The following is a 19,480-nucleotide window of genomic DNA, read 5'->3' as shown; positions in this document are numbered from 1 at the left end:
AGCATAGCCAAGATCGATAAGAAGGTATGGCATCGATTGCATAGCCGAGATCGATAATAAGGTATGGCATCGCAAGCATAGCCGAGATCGATAAGAAGGTATGGCATCGCAAGCATAGCCACTATCAATTAGAAGGTATGTCATCGCAAGCATAGCCGAGATCGATAAGAAGGTATGACATTGCATGCATAGCCGAGATCGATAACAAGGTATGGCATCGCAAGCATAGCCAAGATCGTTAAGAAGGTATGGCATCGCAAGCATAGCCACGATCGATTAGAAGGTATGTCATCGCAAGCATAGCCGAGATCGATAAGAAGGTATGGCATCGCAAGCATAGCTGAGATCGACAAGAAGGTATGGCATCGCAAGCATAGCTGATATCGATAAGAAGGTATGTCATTGCAAGCATAGCCAAGATCGATAAGAAGGTATGGCATCGCAAGCATAGCTGTGATTGATAAGAAGGTATGTCATCGCAAGCATAGCCAAGATCGATAAGAAGGTATGGCATCGCAAGCATAGTTGAGATAAAAAAGAAGGTATGGCATCGCAAGCATAGCCGAGATCTATAAGAAGGTATGGCATCGCAAGCATCGCCGAGATCGATAAGAAGGTATGGCAATGAAGCATAGCCGAGATCTATACGAAGGAATGGCATCGCAAGCATAGCTGAGATCGATAAGAAGGTATGGCATCCCAAGCATAGCCGAGATCAGTAAGAATGAATGGCATCGCATGCATAGCCGAGATCAATAAGAAGGTATGGCATCGCAAGCATCGCTGAGATCGATAAGAAGGTATGGCAATGAAGCATGGCCGAGATCTATACGAAGGTATGGCATCACAAGCATAGCCGAGATCGATAAAAAGGTATGGCATCACAAGCATAGCTGAGATCGATAAGAAGGTATGGCATCACAAGCAAACTCGAGATCGATAAGAAGGTATGGCATCGCAAGCATAGCCGAGATTGATAAGAAGGTATGGCATCGCAAACATATCCGAGATCGATAAAAGGGTATGGCAATGAAGCATAGCCGAGATCTGTACAAAGGTATGGCATCGCAAGCATAGCCGAGATCAATAAGAAGGTATGACATCACAAGTATAGCCGAGATCAATAAGAAGGTATGACATCACAAGCATAGCCGAGATCAATAACAAGGTATGACATCACAAGCATAGCCAAGATCGATAAGAAGGTATGACATCAAAAGTATAGCCAATATCAATAAGAAGGTATGACATCACAAGCATAGCCGAGATTGATAAGAAGGTATGACATCACAAGCATAGCCAAGATCAATAAGAAGGTATGACATCACAAGTATAGCCGAGGTCGATAAGAAGGTATGACATCACAAGCATAACCGAGATCAATAAGAAAGTATGACATCACAAGCATAGCCGAGATCAATAAGAAGGTATGACATCACAAGCATAACCGAGATCAATAAGAAAGTATGACATCACAAGCATAGCCGAGATCAATAAGAAGGTATGACATCACAAGCATAGCCGAGATCAATAAGAAGGTATGGCATCACAAGCATAGCTGTGATTGATAAGAAGGTATGTCATCCCAAGCATAGCCAAGATCAATAAGAAGGTATGGCATCGCAAGCATAGTTGAGATAAATAAGAAGGTATGACATCGCAAGCATCGCTGAGATCGATAAGAAGGTATGGAAATGAAGCATGGCTGAGATCTATACGAAGGTATGGCATCGCAAGCATAGCCGAGATCGATAAAAAGGTATGGCATCACAAGCATAGCCGAGATCGATAAGAAGGTATGGCATCACAAGCAAACTCGAGATCGATAAGAAGGTATGGCATCGCAAGCATAGCCGAGATTGATAAGAAGGTATGGCATCGCAAACATATCCGAGATCGATAAGAGGGTATGGCAATGAAGCATAGCCGAGATCTGTACAAAGGTATGGCATCGCAAGCATAGCCGAGATCAATAAGAAGGTATGACATCACAAGTATAGCCGAGATCAATAAGAAGGTATGACATCACAAGCATAGCCGAGGTTGATAAGAAGGTATGACATCACAAGCATAGCCGAGATCGATAAGAAGGTATGACATCACAAGTATAGCCAATATCAATAAGAAGGTATGACATCACAAGCATAGCCGAGATTGATAAGAAGGTATGACATCACAAGCATAGCCAAGATCAATAAGAAGGTATGACATCACAAGTATAGCCGAGGTCGATAAGAAGGTATGACATCACAAGCATAACCGAGATCAATAAGAAAGTATGACATCACAAGCATAGCCGAGATCAATAAGAAGGTATGACATCACAAGCATAGCCGAGATCAATAAGAAGGTATGGCATCACAAGCATAGCTGTGATTGATAAGAAGGTATGTCATCCCAAGCATAGCCAAGATCAATAAGAAGGTATGGCATTGCAAGCATAGTTGAGATAAATAAGAAGGTATGACATCGCAAGCATCGCTGAGATCGATAAGAAGGTATGGAAATGAAGCATGGCCGAGATCTATACGAAGGTATGGCATCGCAAGCATAGCCGAGATCGATAAAAAGGTATGGCATCACAAGCATAGCCGAGATCGATAAGAAGGTATGGCATCACAAGCAAACTTGAGATCGATAAGAAGGTATGGCATCGCAAGCATAGCCGAGATTGATAAGAAGGTATGGCATCGCAAACATATCCGAGATCGATAAGAGGGTATGGCAATGAAGCATAGCCGAGATCTGTACAAAGGTATGGCATCGCAAGCATAGCCGAGATCAATAAGAAGGTATGACATCACAAGTATAGCCGAGATCAATAAGAAGGTATGACATCACAAGCATAGCCGAGGTTGATAAGAAGGTATGACATCACAAGCATAGCCGAGATCGATAAGAAGGTATGACATCACAAGAATAGCCAACATCAATAAGAAGGTATGACATCACAAGCATAGCCGAGATCGATAAGAAGGTATGACATCACAAGCATAGCCGAGATCAATAAGAAGGTATGACATCACAAGTATAGCCGAGGTCGATAAGAAGGTATGACATCACAAGCATAACCGAGATCAATAAGAAGGTATGGCATCACAAGCATAACCGAGATCAATAAGAAGGTATGGCATCACAAGCATAACCGAGATCAATAAGAAGGTATGACATCACAAGCATAACTGAGATCAATAAGAAGGTATGACATCACAAGCATAGCCGAGATCAATAAGAAGGTATGACATCACAAGCATAGCCGAAATCAATAAGAAGGTATGACATCACAAGCATAGCCGAGGTGGATAAGAAGGTATGAAATCACAAGTATAGCCGAGATCGATAAGAAGGTATGACATCACAAGCATAGCAGAGATCAATAAGAAGGTATGACATCACAAGTATAGCCGAGGTCGATAAGAAGGTATGACATCACAAGTATAGCCGAGATCGATAAGAAGCTATGACATCACAAGTATAGCCAATATCAATAAGAAGGTATGACATCACAAGCATAGCCGAGATCGATAAGAAGGTATGACATCACGAGCATAGCCGAGATCAATAAGAAGGTATGACATCACAAGCATAACCGAGGTCAATAAGAAGGTATGACATCACAAGCATAGCCGAGATCAATAAGAAGGTATGACATCACAAGTATAGCCGAGATCAATAAGAAGGTATGACATCACAAGTATAGCCGAGGTCAATAAGAAGGTATGACATCACAAGCATAGCCGAGATCAATAAGAAGGTATGACATCACAAGCATAGCCGAGATCAATAACAAGGTATGACATCACAAGCATAGCCGAGATCGATAAGAAGCTATGACATCACAAGTATAGCCAATATCAATAAGAAGGTATGACATCACAAGCATAGCCGAGATCGATAAGAAGGTATGACATCACAAGCATAGCTGAGATCAAAAAGAAGGTATGACATCACAAGTATAGCCGAGGTCGATAAGAAGGTATGGCATCACAAGCATAGCCGAAGTTGATAAGAAGGTATGACATCACAAGTATAGCTGAGATCAATAAGAAGTTATGGCATCACAAGCATAACCGAGATCAATAAGAAGGTATGACATCACAAGTATAGCAGAGATCAATAAGAAGGTATGGCATCACAAGCATAACCGAGATCGATAAGAAGGTATGACATCACAAGCATAGCCACGATCGATTAGAAGCTATGGCATCACAAGTATAGCCGAGATCAATAAGAAGGCATGGCATCACAAGCATAGCCGAGATCAATAAGAAGGTATGGCATCACAAGCATAGCCGAGATCAATAAGAAGGTATGGCATCACAAGCATAGCCGAGATCAATAAGAAGGTATGACATCACAAGCATAACCGAGATCAATAAGAAGGTATGACATCACAAGCATAACCGAGATCAATTAGAAGGTATGACATCACAAGCATAACCAAGATCAATAAGAAGGTATGACATCACAAACATAACCCAGATCAATAAGAAGGTATGACATCACAAGTATAGCCGAGATCAATAAGAAGGTATGACATCACAAGCATAACCGAGATCAATAAGAAGGTATGACATCACAAGAATAACCCAGATCAATAAGAAGGTATGACATCACAAGTATAGCCGAGATCAATAAGAAGATATGGCATCACAAGCATAGCCGAGATCAATAAGAAGGTATGGCATCACAAGCATAACCGAGATCGATAAGAAGGTATGACATCACAAGCATAACCAAGATCAATAAGAAGATATGGCATCACAAGCATAACCGAGATCAATAAGAAGGTATGACATCACAAGCATAGCCACGATCGATTACAAGGTATGGCATAACAAGCATAGCCGAGATCAATAAGAAGGTATGACATCACAAGCATAACCAAGATCAATAAGAAGGTATGGCATCACAAGCATAACCGAGATCAAAAAGAAGGTATGGAATCACAAGCATAACTGAGATCAATAAGAAGGTATGACATCACAAGCAAAACCAAGATCAATAAGAAGGTATGGCATCACAAGCATAACCCAGATCAATAAGAAGGTATGACATCACTAGCATAACCAAGATCAATAAGAAGGTATGGCATCACAAGTAAATCAAGATCAATAAGAAGGTATGACATCACAAGCATAACCGAGATCAATAAGAAGGTATGACATAACAAGTATAGCCGAGATCAATAAGAAGGTATGGCATCACAAGCATAACCGAGATCAAAAAGAAGGTATGACATCACAAGTATAGCCGAGATCAATAAGAAGGTATGACATCACAAGCATAGCCGAGATCTGTACGAAGGTATGACATCACAAGCATAGCCGAGATCAATAAGAAGGTATGGCATCACAAGCATAGCCGAGTTCAATAAGAAGGTATGGCATCGAATGCATAGCCGAGATCGATAAGAAGGTATGGCATCGCAAGCATAGCCGAGATCGAAAAGAATGTATGGCATCGCAAGCATAGCCACTATCAATTAGAATGTATGTCATCGCAAGCATAGCCGAGATCGATAAGAAGGTATGGCATCGCATGCATAGCCGAGATCGATAACAAGGTATGGCATCGCAAGCATAGCCAAGATCGTTAAGAAGGTATGGCATCGCAAGCATAGCCACGATCGAATAGAAGGTATGTCATCGCAAGCATAGCCGAGATCGATAAGAAGGTATGGCATCGCAAGCATAGCTGAGATCGATAAGAAGGTATGACATCGCAAGCATAGCTGAGATCGATAAGAAGGTATGTCATTGCAAGCATAGCCAAGATCGATAAGAAGGTATGGCATCGCAAGCATAGCCAAGATCGATAAGAAGGTATGGCATCGCAAGCATAGCCAAGATCGATAAGAAGGTATGGCATCGCAAGCATAGTTGAGATCGATAAGAAGGTATGGCTTGCAAGCATAGCCGAGATCGATAAGAAGGTATGGGATCACAAGCATAGCCGAGATCTATAAGAAGGTATGGCATCGCAAGCATCGCCGAGATCAATAAGAAGGTATGGCAATGAAGCATAGCCGAGATCTATACGAAGGTATGGCATCGCAAGCATAGCTGAGATCAATAAGAAGGTATGGCATCGCAAGCATAGACGAGATTGATAAGAAGGTATGGCATCGCAAGCATAGCCGAGATTGATAAGAAGGTATGGCATCGCAAGCATATCCGAGATCGATAAGAAGGTATGGCATCCCAAGCATAGCCGAGATCAGTAAGAATGAATGGCATCGCATGCATAGCCGAGATCAATAAGAAGGTATGGCATCGCAAGCATCGCCGAGATCGATAAGAAGGTATGGCAATGAAGCATGGCCTAGATCTATACGAAGGTATGGCATCACAAGCATAGCCGAGATCGATAAAAAGGTATGGCATTGCAAGCATAGCTGAGATCGATAAGAAGGTATGGCATCACAAGCAAACTCGAGATCGATAAGAAGGTATGGCATCGCAAGCATAGCCGAGATTGATAAGAAGGTATGGCATTGCAAACATAGCCACGATGGATAAGAAGGTATGACATCACAAGCATAACCGAGATCAATAAGAAGGTATGACATCACAAGTATAGCCGAGATCCATAAAAAGGTATTTTATCACAAGCATAACCAAGATCAATAAGAAGGTATGGCATCACAAACATAGCCAAGATCGTTAAGAAGCTATGACATCACAAGTATAGCCGAGATCAATAAGAAGGTATGGCATCGCAAGTATAGCCACGATCGATTAGAAGGTATGGCATCACAAGTATAGCCGAGATCAATAAGAAGGTATGGCATCACAAGCATAGCCATTATCGGTTAGAAGGTATGGCATCACAAGCATAGCCGAGATCAATAAGAAGGCATGGCATAATAAGCATAGCTGAGATCAATAAGAAGGTATGGCATCACAAGCATAGCCGAGATCAATAAGAAGGTATGGCATCACAAGCATATCCGAGATCAATAAGAAGGTATGGCATCACAAGCATAGCCGAGATCAATAAGAAGGTATGACATCACAAGCATAACCGAAATCAATAAGAAGGTATGGCATCACAAGCATAGCTGAGATCAATAAGAAGGTATGACATCACAAGCATAGCCGAGATCAATAAGAAGGTATGACATCACAAGCATAGCCGAGATCAATAAGAATGTATGACATCACAAGCATAACCAAGATCAATAAGAAGGTATGACATCACAAGTATAGCCGAGATCAATAAGAAGGTATGACATCACCAGAATAGCCGAGATCAATAAGAAGGAATGACATCACAAGCATAGCCAAGATCGATAAGAAGGTATGACATCACAAGCATAGCCGAGATCAATAAGAAGGTATGACATCACAAGTATAGCCGAGATCAATAAGAAGGTATGACATCACAAGCATAGCCAATATCAATAAGAAGGTATGGCATCACAAGCATAACCAAGATCAATAAGAAGGTATGGCATCACAAGCATAACCAAGATCAATAAGAAGGTATGACATCACAAGTATAGCCGAGATCAATAAGAAGGTATGACATCACAATCATAGCCGAGATCAATAAGAAGGTATGGCATCACAAACATAGCCAAGATCGTTAAGAAGCTATGACATCACAAGTATAGCCGAGATCAATAAGAAGGTATGACATCACAAGCATAACCGAGATCACTAAGAAGGTATGACATCACAAGCATAACCGAGATCAATAAGAAGGTATGACATCACAAGCATAACCGAGATCAATAAGAAGGTATGACATCACAAGCATAACCGAGATCAATAAGAAGGTATGACATCACAAGCATAACCGAGATCAATAAGAAGGTATGACATCACAAGCATAGCCGAGATCAATAAGAAGGTATGGCATCACAAGCATAGCCGAGATCAATAAGAAGGTATGACATCACAAGTATAGCCGAGATCAATAAGAAGGTATGACATCACAAGCATAGCCGAGATCAATAAGAAGGTATGACATCACAAGTATAGCCGAGATCAATAAGAAGGTATGGCATCACAAGCATAGCCAATATCAATAAGAAGGTATGACATTACAAGTATAGCCCAGATCAATAAGAAGGTATGACATCACAAGCATAACCGAGATCAATAAGAAGGTATGGCATCACAAGCATAGCGCATCACAAGCATAGCTGAGATCATTAAGAAGGTATGGCATCACAAGCATAGCCGAGATCGATAAGAAGGTATGGCATCACAAGCATAGCAGAGATCAATAAGAAGGTATGGCATCACAATCATAGCCAAGATCGATAAGAAGGTATGACATCACAAGCATAGCCGAGATGGATAACAAGGTATGACATCACAAGAATAGCCGAGATCGTTAAGAAGGTATGACATCACAAGCATAGCCGAGATCAATAAGAAGGTATGACACCACAAGCATAGCTTAGATCAATAAGAAGTTATGGCATCACAAGCATAGCCAAGATCAATAAGAAGGTATGGCATAACAAGCATAGCTGAGATTGTTAAGAAGGTATGGCATCACAAGTATAGCCAAGATCAATAAGAAGGTATGGCATCACAAGCATAGCTGAGATCGTTAAGAAGTTATGGCATCACAAGTATAGCCGAGATCGATAAGAAGGTATGGCAAAACAAGCATAGCCGAGATCGATAAGAAGGTATGACATCACAAGCATAGCCGAGATCAATAAGAAGGTATGACATCACCAGCATAGCCGAGATCAATAAGAAGGTATGACATCACAAGTATAGCCGAGATCAATAAGAAGGTATGACATCACAAGCATAGCCCAGATCAATAAGAAGGTATTACATCACAAACATAGCCGAGATCGATAAGAAGGTATGACATCACAAACATAGCCAAGATCGATAAGAAGGTATGACATCACAAACATAGCCGAGATCGATAAGAAGGTATGACATCACAAGTATAGCCGAGATCCATAAGAAGGTATGACATCACAAGCATAGCCGAGATCGATAAGAAGGTATGGCATCACAAGCATAGCCAAGATCGATAAGAAGGTATGACATCACAAGCATAGCCAAGATCGATAAGAAGGTATGGCATCACAAGCATAGCCGAGATCAATAAGAAGGTATGGCATCATAAGTATAGCCGAGATCAATAAGAAGGTATGACATCACAAGCATAGCCGAGATCGATAAGAAGGTATGGCATCACAAGCATAACCAAGATCGATAAGAAGGTATGGCATCACAAGCATAACCAAGATCGATAAGAAGGTATGGCATCACAAGCATAACCAAGATCGATAAGAAGGTATGACATCACAAGTATAGCCGAGATCAATAAGAAGGTATGACATCACAAGCATAGCCCAGATCAATAAGAAGGTATTACATCACAAACATAGCCGAGATCGATAAGAAGGTATGACATCACAAACATAGCCAAGATCGATAAGAAGGTATGACATCACAAACATAGCCGAGATCGATAAGAAGGTATGACATCACAAGTATAGCCGAGATCCATAAGAAGGTATGACATCACAAGCATAGCCGAGATCGATAAGAAGGTATGGCATCACAAGCATAGCCAAGATCGATAAGAAGGTATGACATCACAAGCATAGCCAAGATCGATAAGAAGGTATGGCATCACAAGCATAGCCGAGATCAATAAGAAGGTATGGCATCACAAGTATAGCCGAGATCAATAAGAAGGTATGACATCACAAGCATAGCCGAGATCGATAAGAAGGTATGGCATCACAAGCATAACCAAGATCGATAAGAAGGTATGGCATCACAAGCATAACCAAGATCGATAAGAAGGTATGGCATCACAAGCATAAAGGAGATCGTTTAAAAACAAGCTGCTTCTTTATGGCAATTTTATTTCTGCTGTGAACATAGCTGAATTTTAAAATTTATTCTGAATATGGAACTGTTAGAATATACATGTATAAGATAAAATATTGTGCAACCCACAAGTTATTACAAGTAAGATTTCATTCATTAATTGTTATTGTGTTATTTTTATTGACTGCTTAGCAATGTTATTATGCATGAATCTATCACTGTTCATCTCTTTCATGGTCTGATGCTTTCGCGTTCGTGGTTCAATTCTTGCTCATCAGAAAAATAATTGTTGTGCATTGATAGATTAATAACGATCATTTGAATCCTAGTTCTTGGTAAATAACATGTATTTATTAGTCTATTTTAAGCACTTATTTCTTTAGGTCTGGATTGGAACGAAATCCGGTGACATACGAATATTCTCAGCAATAGACCGGAAGTTCATCAAAAAGCTTTCTGCCCACGAAGACTGTGTAAGAGTGCTGTGTGACGTCAACGATAGGTAAGGTTGATAGCCCTGTCTTACGTCATTGATAGGTGAGGTTAATAGCACTGTTTGACGTCAACGATTTGAAAGGTTGATAGCACTGTGTGACATCAATGATTGGAAAGGTTGATAGCTCTGTCTTACGTCATTGATAGGTGAGGTTAATAGCACTGTTTGACGTCAACGATTTGAAAGGTTGATAGCACTGTGTGACATCAATGATTGGAAAGGTTGATAGCTCTGTCTTACGTCATTGATAGGTGAGGTTAATAGCACTGTTTGACGTCAACGATTTGAAAGGTTGATAGCACTGTGTGACATCAATGATTGGAAAGGGTGATAGCACTGTGTGACGTCAATGATCGGAACTGTTGATAGCACTTCTTCATCTTCTTCTTCCATGTGATGTACTCTGGAGCATACTCGTACATTTCACTGTGTGACATCAATGATTGGAAAGGTTGATAGCACTGTGTGACATTAATTATAGAAAAGGCTGATAGCGTGGTGTGACATCAATGATTTGTAATGTTGATTGCATTATGAGATGCAATGATAGGAAAGATTGATATCACTATGTGACATCAATGATTGGTAAGGTTGATAGAATTGTGTGGCGTCAATGATAGGAAATGTGGACAGCACGGTGTGACGTCAATCATAGGTAAGGTCGATAACACTGTTTGATGTAAATAATATGTAAGGTTGATAGCACTGTGTGACATCGATGATAGGTACGGTTGATTGCATTTGTAAATAGGTTGTATATTAACTTTGCTCGTGGAGATGTGCGTGCCTTGCTGAAAAACCCTTTTCTACAAGTATCACTATGGGATTCATTTATACGTTTTTCATGCTATGTTTGAGTTTGTTTATTGCTTCAATTGCTGTATGGATAGGAACACAGTACTAACAGCTATGTCCTCATTTTAAGCCTTGGTGACGACGGGGGTACTTGCATTTCAAGGTATTCACAATTGAAATCTCACTGCATGAATAACTCATACCCACCACGCCCGTAAAACCAACATTATTACTAGTGTACACCCTCTAGCTATTCCACTACATAGTTCATTTTCTCATGGTATCGGTGGTTATTCTTTGTGGTTTTTATTTCTCTACAGCAATGGTATCTCTTGTGCCAGTTGTCCCTGCAGCAATTAACCATTTTTCCCTTATCACAATTAGCACCCATACTGATTTGATATTTACCCTTTTGCTGTATGATTGATAGTTTTCATCGTCAAACCTGGTCCTTTTACATGTGTTTGTTTGTCGTTAGTTTTCCCACTTCCAATAAAAAAAATCGTACTTCGAGAGACATTAAAAAATAAAGTGATTTAAAAACGTTGAACAGTGATTAAGTTGTATGTTTTGATATAAACTCTATAACGAAATCGCTATCAGACAGATAATAAGAGATCGGCTTTAATATGTTCATTAATAACTTTCTTAAAATGTTCACCATTACACGTTTTCAGGCCGCATAATTCCTGGTACGATAGATAGCGTATCTATTACCAATGTAGTTATATCCCCACTAAACGAAGTTTAGGTGGGTATATAGGAGTGAGCTTGTCTGTCGGTCTGTCGGTTTGTCTGTCGGTCCGTGTCCGCTCTCTAATTCAAGTAGTTTTCATCCGATCTTCACCAAACTGGGTTAGAAGTTGTATCTAGATGATGTCTAGGCCAAGTTCGAACATTTGCCTTGCCGGGTAAAAAACTAGGTCACGGGGTCACTTAGTGCGTTTTAAACATTGAGCATGGTGTCCGCTCTTTATTCAAGAAGTTTTCATCCGATCTTCACCAAACCTGGTCAGAAGTTGTATCTAGATGATGTCTAGGTCAAGTTCGAATATGGGTCATGCCAGGTCAAAAACTAGGTCACTGGGTCACTTAGTAGGTTTTACACATTCAGCATGGTGTCTGCTCTCTAGTTCAAATAGTTTTCATCCGATCTTCACCAAACTTGGTCAGAAGTATTATCTAGATGATGTGTAGGTCATGTTCAAACATGGGCCATGCAGGGTCAAAGAACCAGGTCACCGGGTCACTTAGTGCGTTTTAAACATTGAGCATGGTGTCCGCTGTTTTTTGTGAAGACAACATGCAAAATATTCTGTGTCAATGCGGCATGTGGGGGTATTCGTCACGTCTGTGACAAAGCTCTAGTTTAAATTAAAAATCGCTTAAGTACTGAATATATAAAAAAATATATATTTATTATACAAATGTATTCATATGTATGACTATATTGTGAATTCTCGTATTCTCGCCCCTGTTGTTTTCAGATATATCATATCAGGTGGGGGCAGTGCCGACGGACGGGTGTGCATTTGGAGCGCCAGTGTTAACACCACTGTCACAGACTCCGGCAACTTTGTTGCTAAAGTGGATTGAAGCTCTGAGATTTATTCAGGACGACACACTGATTAACTCAACACACTAGTTTAATGAAATACGATTATTTTGTAAAAAGTGCATATAATTATTGATTTGATTTTTGTGCCCCCGGTAGGAGGGCATATAGTGATCGGACTGTCCGTCCGTCTGTCCGTCTTTCCGTCACATTTTGCGTTTAGGTTTCGAAAAATGCTCATAACTTTTATGTCCCTTGAGATATAACCTTCATATTTGGTATGCATGTGTATATGGACAAGGCCTTTCCATACGCACACAAATTTTGACCCCTGTGACCTTGACGTTGAACTTAGGGTCCGTGTTTAGGTTTCGAAATCTGTGTTTAGGTTTCGAAAAACGCTCATAACTTCTATGTCCCTTGAGATATTACCTTCATATTTGGTATGCATGTGTATATGGATAAGGCATTTCCATACGCACAAAAGTTTTGACCCCTGTTACCTTGACGTTGAACTTGGGGTCCGCGTTTAGGTTTCGAAATCTGTGTTTAGGTTTTAAAAAATGCTCATGACTTCTATGTCCCTTGAGATATAACCTTGATATTTGGTATGCATGTGTATATGGACAAGGCCTTTCCATACGCACACAAATTTTGACCTTATGTGACCTTGACGTTGAACTTAGCGTCCACGTTTAGGTTTCGAAATCTGCGTTTCGGTTTTGAAAAATGCTCATTACTTCTATGTCCCTTGATATATAACCTTCATATTTGGTATGCATGTGTATATGGACAAGGCCTTTCCATACGCACAAAAATTTTGACCTCTGTGACCTTGACGTTGAACTTAGGGTCCGCGTTTAGGTTTCGAAATCTGCTTTTAGGTTTCGAAAAATGCTCGTAACTTCTATGTTACTTGAGATTTAACCTTCATATTTGGTATGCATGTGTATATGGACAAGGCATTTCCATACGCACAACAATTTTTACCCCTGTGACCTTGACCTTGAACTTAGGGTCCGTGTTTAGGTTTCGAAATCTGCGTTTAGGTTTTGAAAAAAGCTCATAACTTCTATCAAGCTTTTATAGGGGGCATAAGTCATCCTACTGTGACAACTCTTGTTAAATATGTTATTTTTTACATACCTGCGTCTGTTTCTTGACATGATATTTTGTACATGTGTATTTGCAATTAACATGGTGCAATGAAACCTATTAATGAATCTTTCTAAGTGCAATCTTGTATGATTTAAATTATTAACCAGGTTTTCCGAAGGAAAAAACTGGTTATGAGATTGGCGAATGCGGGCGGGCTGGCTGGCGGGCTGGCGGGCGGAACAAGCTTGTCCGGGCCATAACTATGTCGTTCATTGTCAGATTTTAAAATCATTTGGCACATTTGTTCACCATCATTGGACGGTGTGTCGCGCGAAATAATTACGTCGATATCTCCAAGGTCAAGGTCACACTTTGAGTTCAAAGGTCAAAAATGGCCATAAATGAGCTTGTCCTGGCCATAACTATGTCATTCATTGTGAGATTTTAAAATCATTTGGCACATTTGTTCACCATTATGGGATGGTGTGTCGCACGAAAGAATCATGTCAATATCTCCAATGTCAAGGTAGCCACGACTAAAAATAGATTTTTTTTAAAAACAAACTTACAAAGGGGGTTTATTTTGTTTGTTCATTTCAAAAGTTCAGTTTGAGTTTTCTCCCTTTATCAGATTTTTTTTTCACAATGAAAACCTGGTTTTGTGACAATTTTGTCCCTTGTTTTTTTTAGAATGATCCTCGTTCTGAGAAAACCTATGTAATGCGTACTCCTAATGATTTATATCCCACTCTATTGATCTTGCTGAAATCTTAACAGTGGAATGGCCTTTACTTTTAGATGATCATAAAGGAAGGAATATTGACTCTGACCTGTTGTGGTTGAACTATGACCCTTTGTAGTTGTTATACTGTTTAATATATTGTAAGGGTGCAGGATCACGTGACTCTGTAGGGTTCCCAATTAAAAGTTAATGGTTGTAAACACACACGTAAGTGCTGTTTTTTGTCCCCTACCGGTGAAACCGGAAGGGACTTATGATTTGCGCTATGTCTGTCTGTCTGTCTGTCTGTCTGTCTGTCTGTCTGTCAGTCTGTCCGTCACACTTTTCTGGATCCTGCCATAACTTTAAAAGTTCTTCATATTTTTTTCACGAAACTTGAAACATGGATAGATGGCAATATGGAGATTATGCACGTCATTTCATTTTGTTCCTACGTCAAGAATACTGGTTGCTATGGCAACAAATAAAAAATATTTACTGACAATGGTGGAGTTTCACCGCTAGGGGACCATATTGCTTGGCAATCTCTTGTTCCACATAACTTTTTAGAACAATTTTCCTTAAGCATTTCAACAAGTGTATAAATGACAGATTTTTATGCTGCTTATGGCAATGTGAAATACTTCATAATATTTAATAAGCCTGTGTTCTTGTTAAGAAATGCCATGTATACTGCACAATTATGCTTCACGCAACATGAAATTGTGTCATCGATTTCAGACGTATTCAACGATTTATTCTTATACCTTAAGCTATCGGCACAAACTGCAAGGCAAACTGTCTTTTATGCCCTACAGAGTTTTGCAAATGTATTTCAATCACTTGAGATATTTGCAAAAACAGTTCTTAACGACTTGTTTACATTATGTCCAGCCCGTGTGTAAATCCCTGAAAACCCCTTTGATTCTGCATCCTGATTGTTGATTTGTCTGTGTCCGAACATGTATTGCGACAGGAATCAGTGTATGCGACACTTCTCTTGTATACATATAATGTGTGTAGTTGTAGTTTACATTTTATTAAACACATGTGTATATTCTTTTTATAAACAGAATAAATACACAAAAGATAATCATACGTACGCATGTTATCTTTCGGGAAGTGATCCAGTACTTTAACGTGATAACATTTTTAAATGTTCAGTGGAACATAACGCTAAGAAAGACTCGGCATTATGCCGTTGCAGAGTTTTTTAAATGTTTCTGCACCTATACACTATACAAACATGTACAAGGAAGAACTTGATACTGCTGGATTTTACTACTATCAGTGCATCAACATTAACAAAAGTAATCGTGAACAACCGTAACAACTGTTAAAGCTGTCGTTAAGCGACTGTTTGCAGAGAATTCAGATTAATATTTTTGTTTGTTATGTTATATAAAAAAATAATTGACATAATTAACCTTAAAATGTAGGATAGTTTAATGCTAACGATATACTTTACTTTTTTTTTTAAACGATTAATTAAGAAATTTTTCATACGACCTACTGTTGAGCATCTTGTTCGAGCGTCATGCTCCATTGAACATTCAATACACTCTTCATACGGCCTGCTGCTTAACGTCATGCTCCAGTGAACATTCAAGACACTCTTCATACCGCCATCTGCTGAACGTCATGCTCCAGTGAACATTCAAGACACTCTTCATACTTCCTACTGCTGAGCGTCATGTTCCAGCGTTATGCTCCAGCGAACATTCAAGACACGCCTCATACCGCCTAATGCTAAGCGTCATGCTCCAGTGAACATTCCAGACACGCTTCATACCGCCTACAGCTGAGCGTCATGCTCCAGTTAACATTCAAGACACGCTTCATAAGGCAAAATGCCCAGTGTCTTGTTCGTGCGTCATGCTCCAGTGACCATTCAAGATACGCTTCATACGGCCTTCTGCTGAGCGTCGTGCTCCAGTGAATATTCAAGACACGCTTCATACGGCCTACAGCTGAGCATCATGCTCCAGTGAACATTCAAGACAGGCTTCATACCGCCCAGGGCCGATCCCAGGATTTTTTTACTGGGGGGGCCCAACCGGGGAGGGTTTGGGAGGGGTCCCCCCTCCCTATATATATCACAGGTGTTGGGCGCGTGGCCAAGTCACTTGAACACTATCAATTTGTCATAAATCAACATATTTTTATCATATTGACAAAAAAAAATAAAAAATTATATGTTCATATATAACATATCAGAATTTTTTTTTGGTCAATATGATAACAAATGTTATTTTATGGCAAATTGATAGTGTTAAAGTGACTTGGCCACGCGCCCAACACCTGTGATATATTTACTTTTTTTATTAGTCACTTTGCAAGGTGAATTTCAATACTTATAAAAACCGTATTTTGTGATATGAATTAATGGAATATAACAAGTAAATCAGCACATTTCGAAAGTCTTTAGCTTTAAACATTGGGGTGAATTCACAACAATATTAAAAGCTTAAGATTTCCGAAACTTAGAGGTTTAAACTGACGATTATCCACATCAACTCTCGTATTGCTTCCACCATTTTTTTTCACAAATCAATAACTTCACAGTTTTTTTTAAATCTGATTTTTTGGGAAAGACCTTGCCATTTTTGAGGAAAAAAAATGCTTGAAACGCCTCATTTTTGGGGGAAATAATGAAAGTCTTAAATAATCAATTTAACATATTTTACTGTTTTCAAACTGATTCAATGAAAGAGATAATTTAATTATACAATATTTTTCTACACTGGATCAGGTTAACTTATATAATGAGATCGATTTGTTGTTTCAATTTTCATTTTTTTACCAATGAGCCATTAATAGGTTGATATTATTCAATTCTCGATACTCAATTATTTTAGATACTGAATTCTGCCAAATTCTGTTTTTCTTTTAAACAAACATGTTAACTATCTCATCGTAGTCTTTTTCAGTGATTTCCTTTCAAAAATTATAAATACTCAGTTTTAATACCTTTGTCAGTATTTTTGTTCCGGTTTAAATTCACTGCCCTATTCTCAATGCAAAAAGTATATATTGGGACCTAAAAGTTCCCAATAAAAGGTAAAAAAAAAAACAATTTAACTTTTAGAAGGAGAAAATACGTCTAGGGCCTTCTCAAAGAAGGAAAAAAACATGCGTCGGCAATTATCAGACCATAGTCTACGACCTCCTGCAGCAGTTGCTTCCATTCGCTGCACTTATCAAAATACATGTTACATCAACCATCGATAGATGAAGCATTCATGATCACAATGGGGGACTGATCGGGGATGTGTGTACAAGGCGATAAGAAAACATTGCCTAAAGGCTTATCTCGATTGGCGAGCGTTAATCCCCTTGTTTATCAGGGACAATACAACATAGCTGCGCTTTGTTTTGAGGGAAAGAGTACTGTGGGCCCTTGCACGAGAGAAAAAATTGCAGTGGGCCGATTATTTAAAAACAAAATCGTAGTTCGACAGCCAGCTGGGGGGGCCCAGGCCCCTGGGCCCATGGCCTGGGTACGGGCCTGCCGCCTTATGCTAAGTGTCATGCTCGAGTGAACATTCAAGACATGCTTCATACCGCCTTTTGCTGAGCGTCATGCTCCAGTGAACATTCAAGACACCCTTCTGTATGGAGCGTATCTTGAATGGTCACTGGAGCATGACGCACATACAAGACACTGGGCATTTTGCCTACCACCTTTTGCTCAGCGTCATGCTCCAGTGAACATTCAAGACACGCTTCATCGGCCTTCTTCTGAGCGTCATGCTCCATTGAACATTCAATACACGCTTCATAAGGCCTATAGCTGAGCTTCATGCTCCAGTGAACATTCAAGACACGCTTCATACGGCCTACAGCTGAGCGTCATGCTCCATTGAAGATTCAAGACACGCTTCATACGGCCCAAAGCTGAGCAGCATGCTCCAGTGAACATTCAAGGCACTCTTCGTACGGCAAAACGCCCAGTGTCTTGTTCGTGCGTCATGCTTCAATAACACCGTGATTGTCTGCAGAATAACTCCATAAATTATTGTAGTATAACAAGTTTTGCAGATTTTATTTATTTAATTTACTCCACAGAAAACAAGTTGCGGTTGGTGGTAGAATCAAAACTAATAAAAGCAAAGTTTATAATAATAATGTATAATTTGGACAGAATTGCATCTGCAAGCAAAGTTAAAATTATATGGCAAAGTGGAAATTATTGCTAATATTGATGTATGAAAAGCATTGACAAAATAATGATAACGATTTTCTATGCAATGATATGCAGGTACTATATTGTCATAGATGGGGTAAAAGATTACTAAAACATCAGTAAATTATTCATACTTTGCATAGCATCTTATTGGGAATGTTTCAGATTGTATGAAAAGTGTTCATACTGAATCTTCTAGTAAGCCTACATGCCTCTTTATGGACACTTAAATAATATATACGAAATCTCGAGCTCCAGTTGAAGGTTCAATTATTTAAAGAGGCTTCTTAAAGAGATCATATAAAAAAATGTCCAATTGCAAGTGCTTATAGACTAAGTAATATCAAGCTTTACTATTGTAAGCTGTAAAAGAAATGTTGTTCATCAAACTTAAGTTTGCAAAACTAAATTCCGAAATTCCTACGTAAAAATGAGATAACACATGTGGAAAAAGAAATTTAAACAAGAGGACCTGAAAGGCCCATAGTCGCTCATCTGAGAGGCAAAGAAACTAACCTGTTCTGTGCAGCCCAATATATCATTTGATCTGTCAATAAATGTAGCCTCTAGAATGTTAACAAGGTTTTACTAGAACCATTTATAGCCATTTAAGGAAAAATGTCCCGCCCCTGGCGGCTATGTTTTTCAAACACCAGGAACTATTTTCAAACTCGTCCAAGATCTCATTAGCACAAATCGTCTGACCAAGTTTCATGGTGATCGCACAATAAACATGGCCTCTAAAGTGTTAACAAGGTTTTAGTATATCCATGTAAGGAAAAATGCCCCGCCCCCTGGCGGCCAT

The 19,480-nt window shown here is 39.5% G+C and overlaps 1 protein-coding gene across 4 annotated transcripts in view; it reads left to right on the top strand.

Moving 5' to 3' along the window:
- Nucleotides 1–15,582, top strand: part of LOC127857568 (DENN domain-containing protein 3-like) — a 61,703-nt gene extending 46,121 nt beyond the window's left edge. For 3 of the 4 annotated variants that reach the window (XM_052394021.1, XM_052394022.1, XM_052394024.1), the window contains 3 exons: nt 10,208–10,326; nt 11,246–11,278; nt 12,603–15,582. In XM_052394021.1, the coding sequence (XP_052249981.1) occupies nt 10,208–10,326; nt 11,246–11,278; nt 12,603–12,711 (261 nt within the window). In that variant the 3' untranslated portion in view covers nt 12,712–15,582. The remainder of the gene's footprint in view (nt 1–10,207; nt 10,327–11,245; nt 11,279–12,602) is intronic. The other variant, XM_052394023.1, reaches the window with a different exon arrangement.
- Nucleotides 15,583–19,480: the final 3,898 nt, after the last annotated feature.

Source organism: Dreissena polymorpha, chromosome 14 (genome assembly GCF_020536995.1).
Source record: "Dreissena polymorpha isolate Duluth1 chromosome 14, UMN_Dpol_1.0, whole genome shotgun sequence".
NCBI lineage: Eukaryota > Metazoa > Mollusca > Bivalvia > Myida > Dreissenidae > Dreissena > Dreissena polymorpha.
Note: the sequence above shows the minus strand (reverse complement) of the source record. Positions and strands in the feature narration are given on the sequence as shown.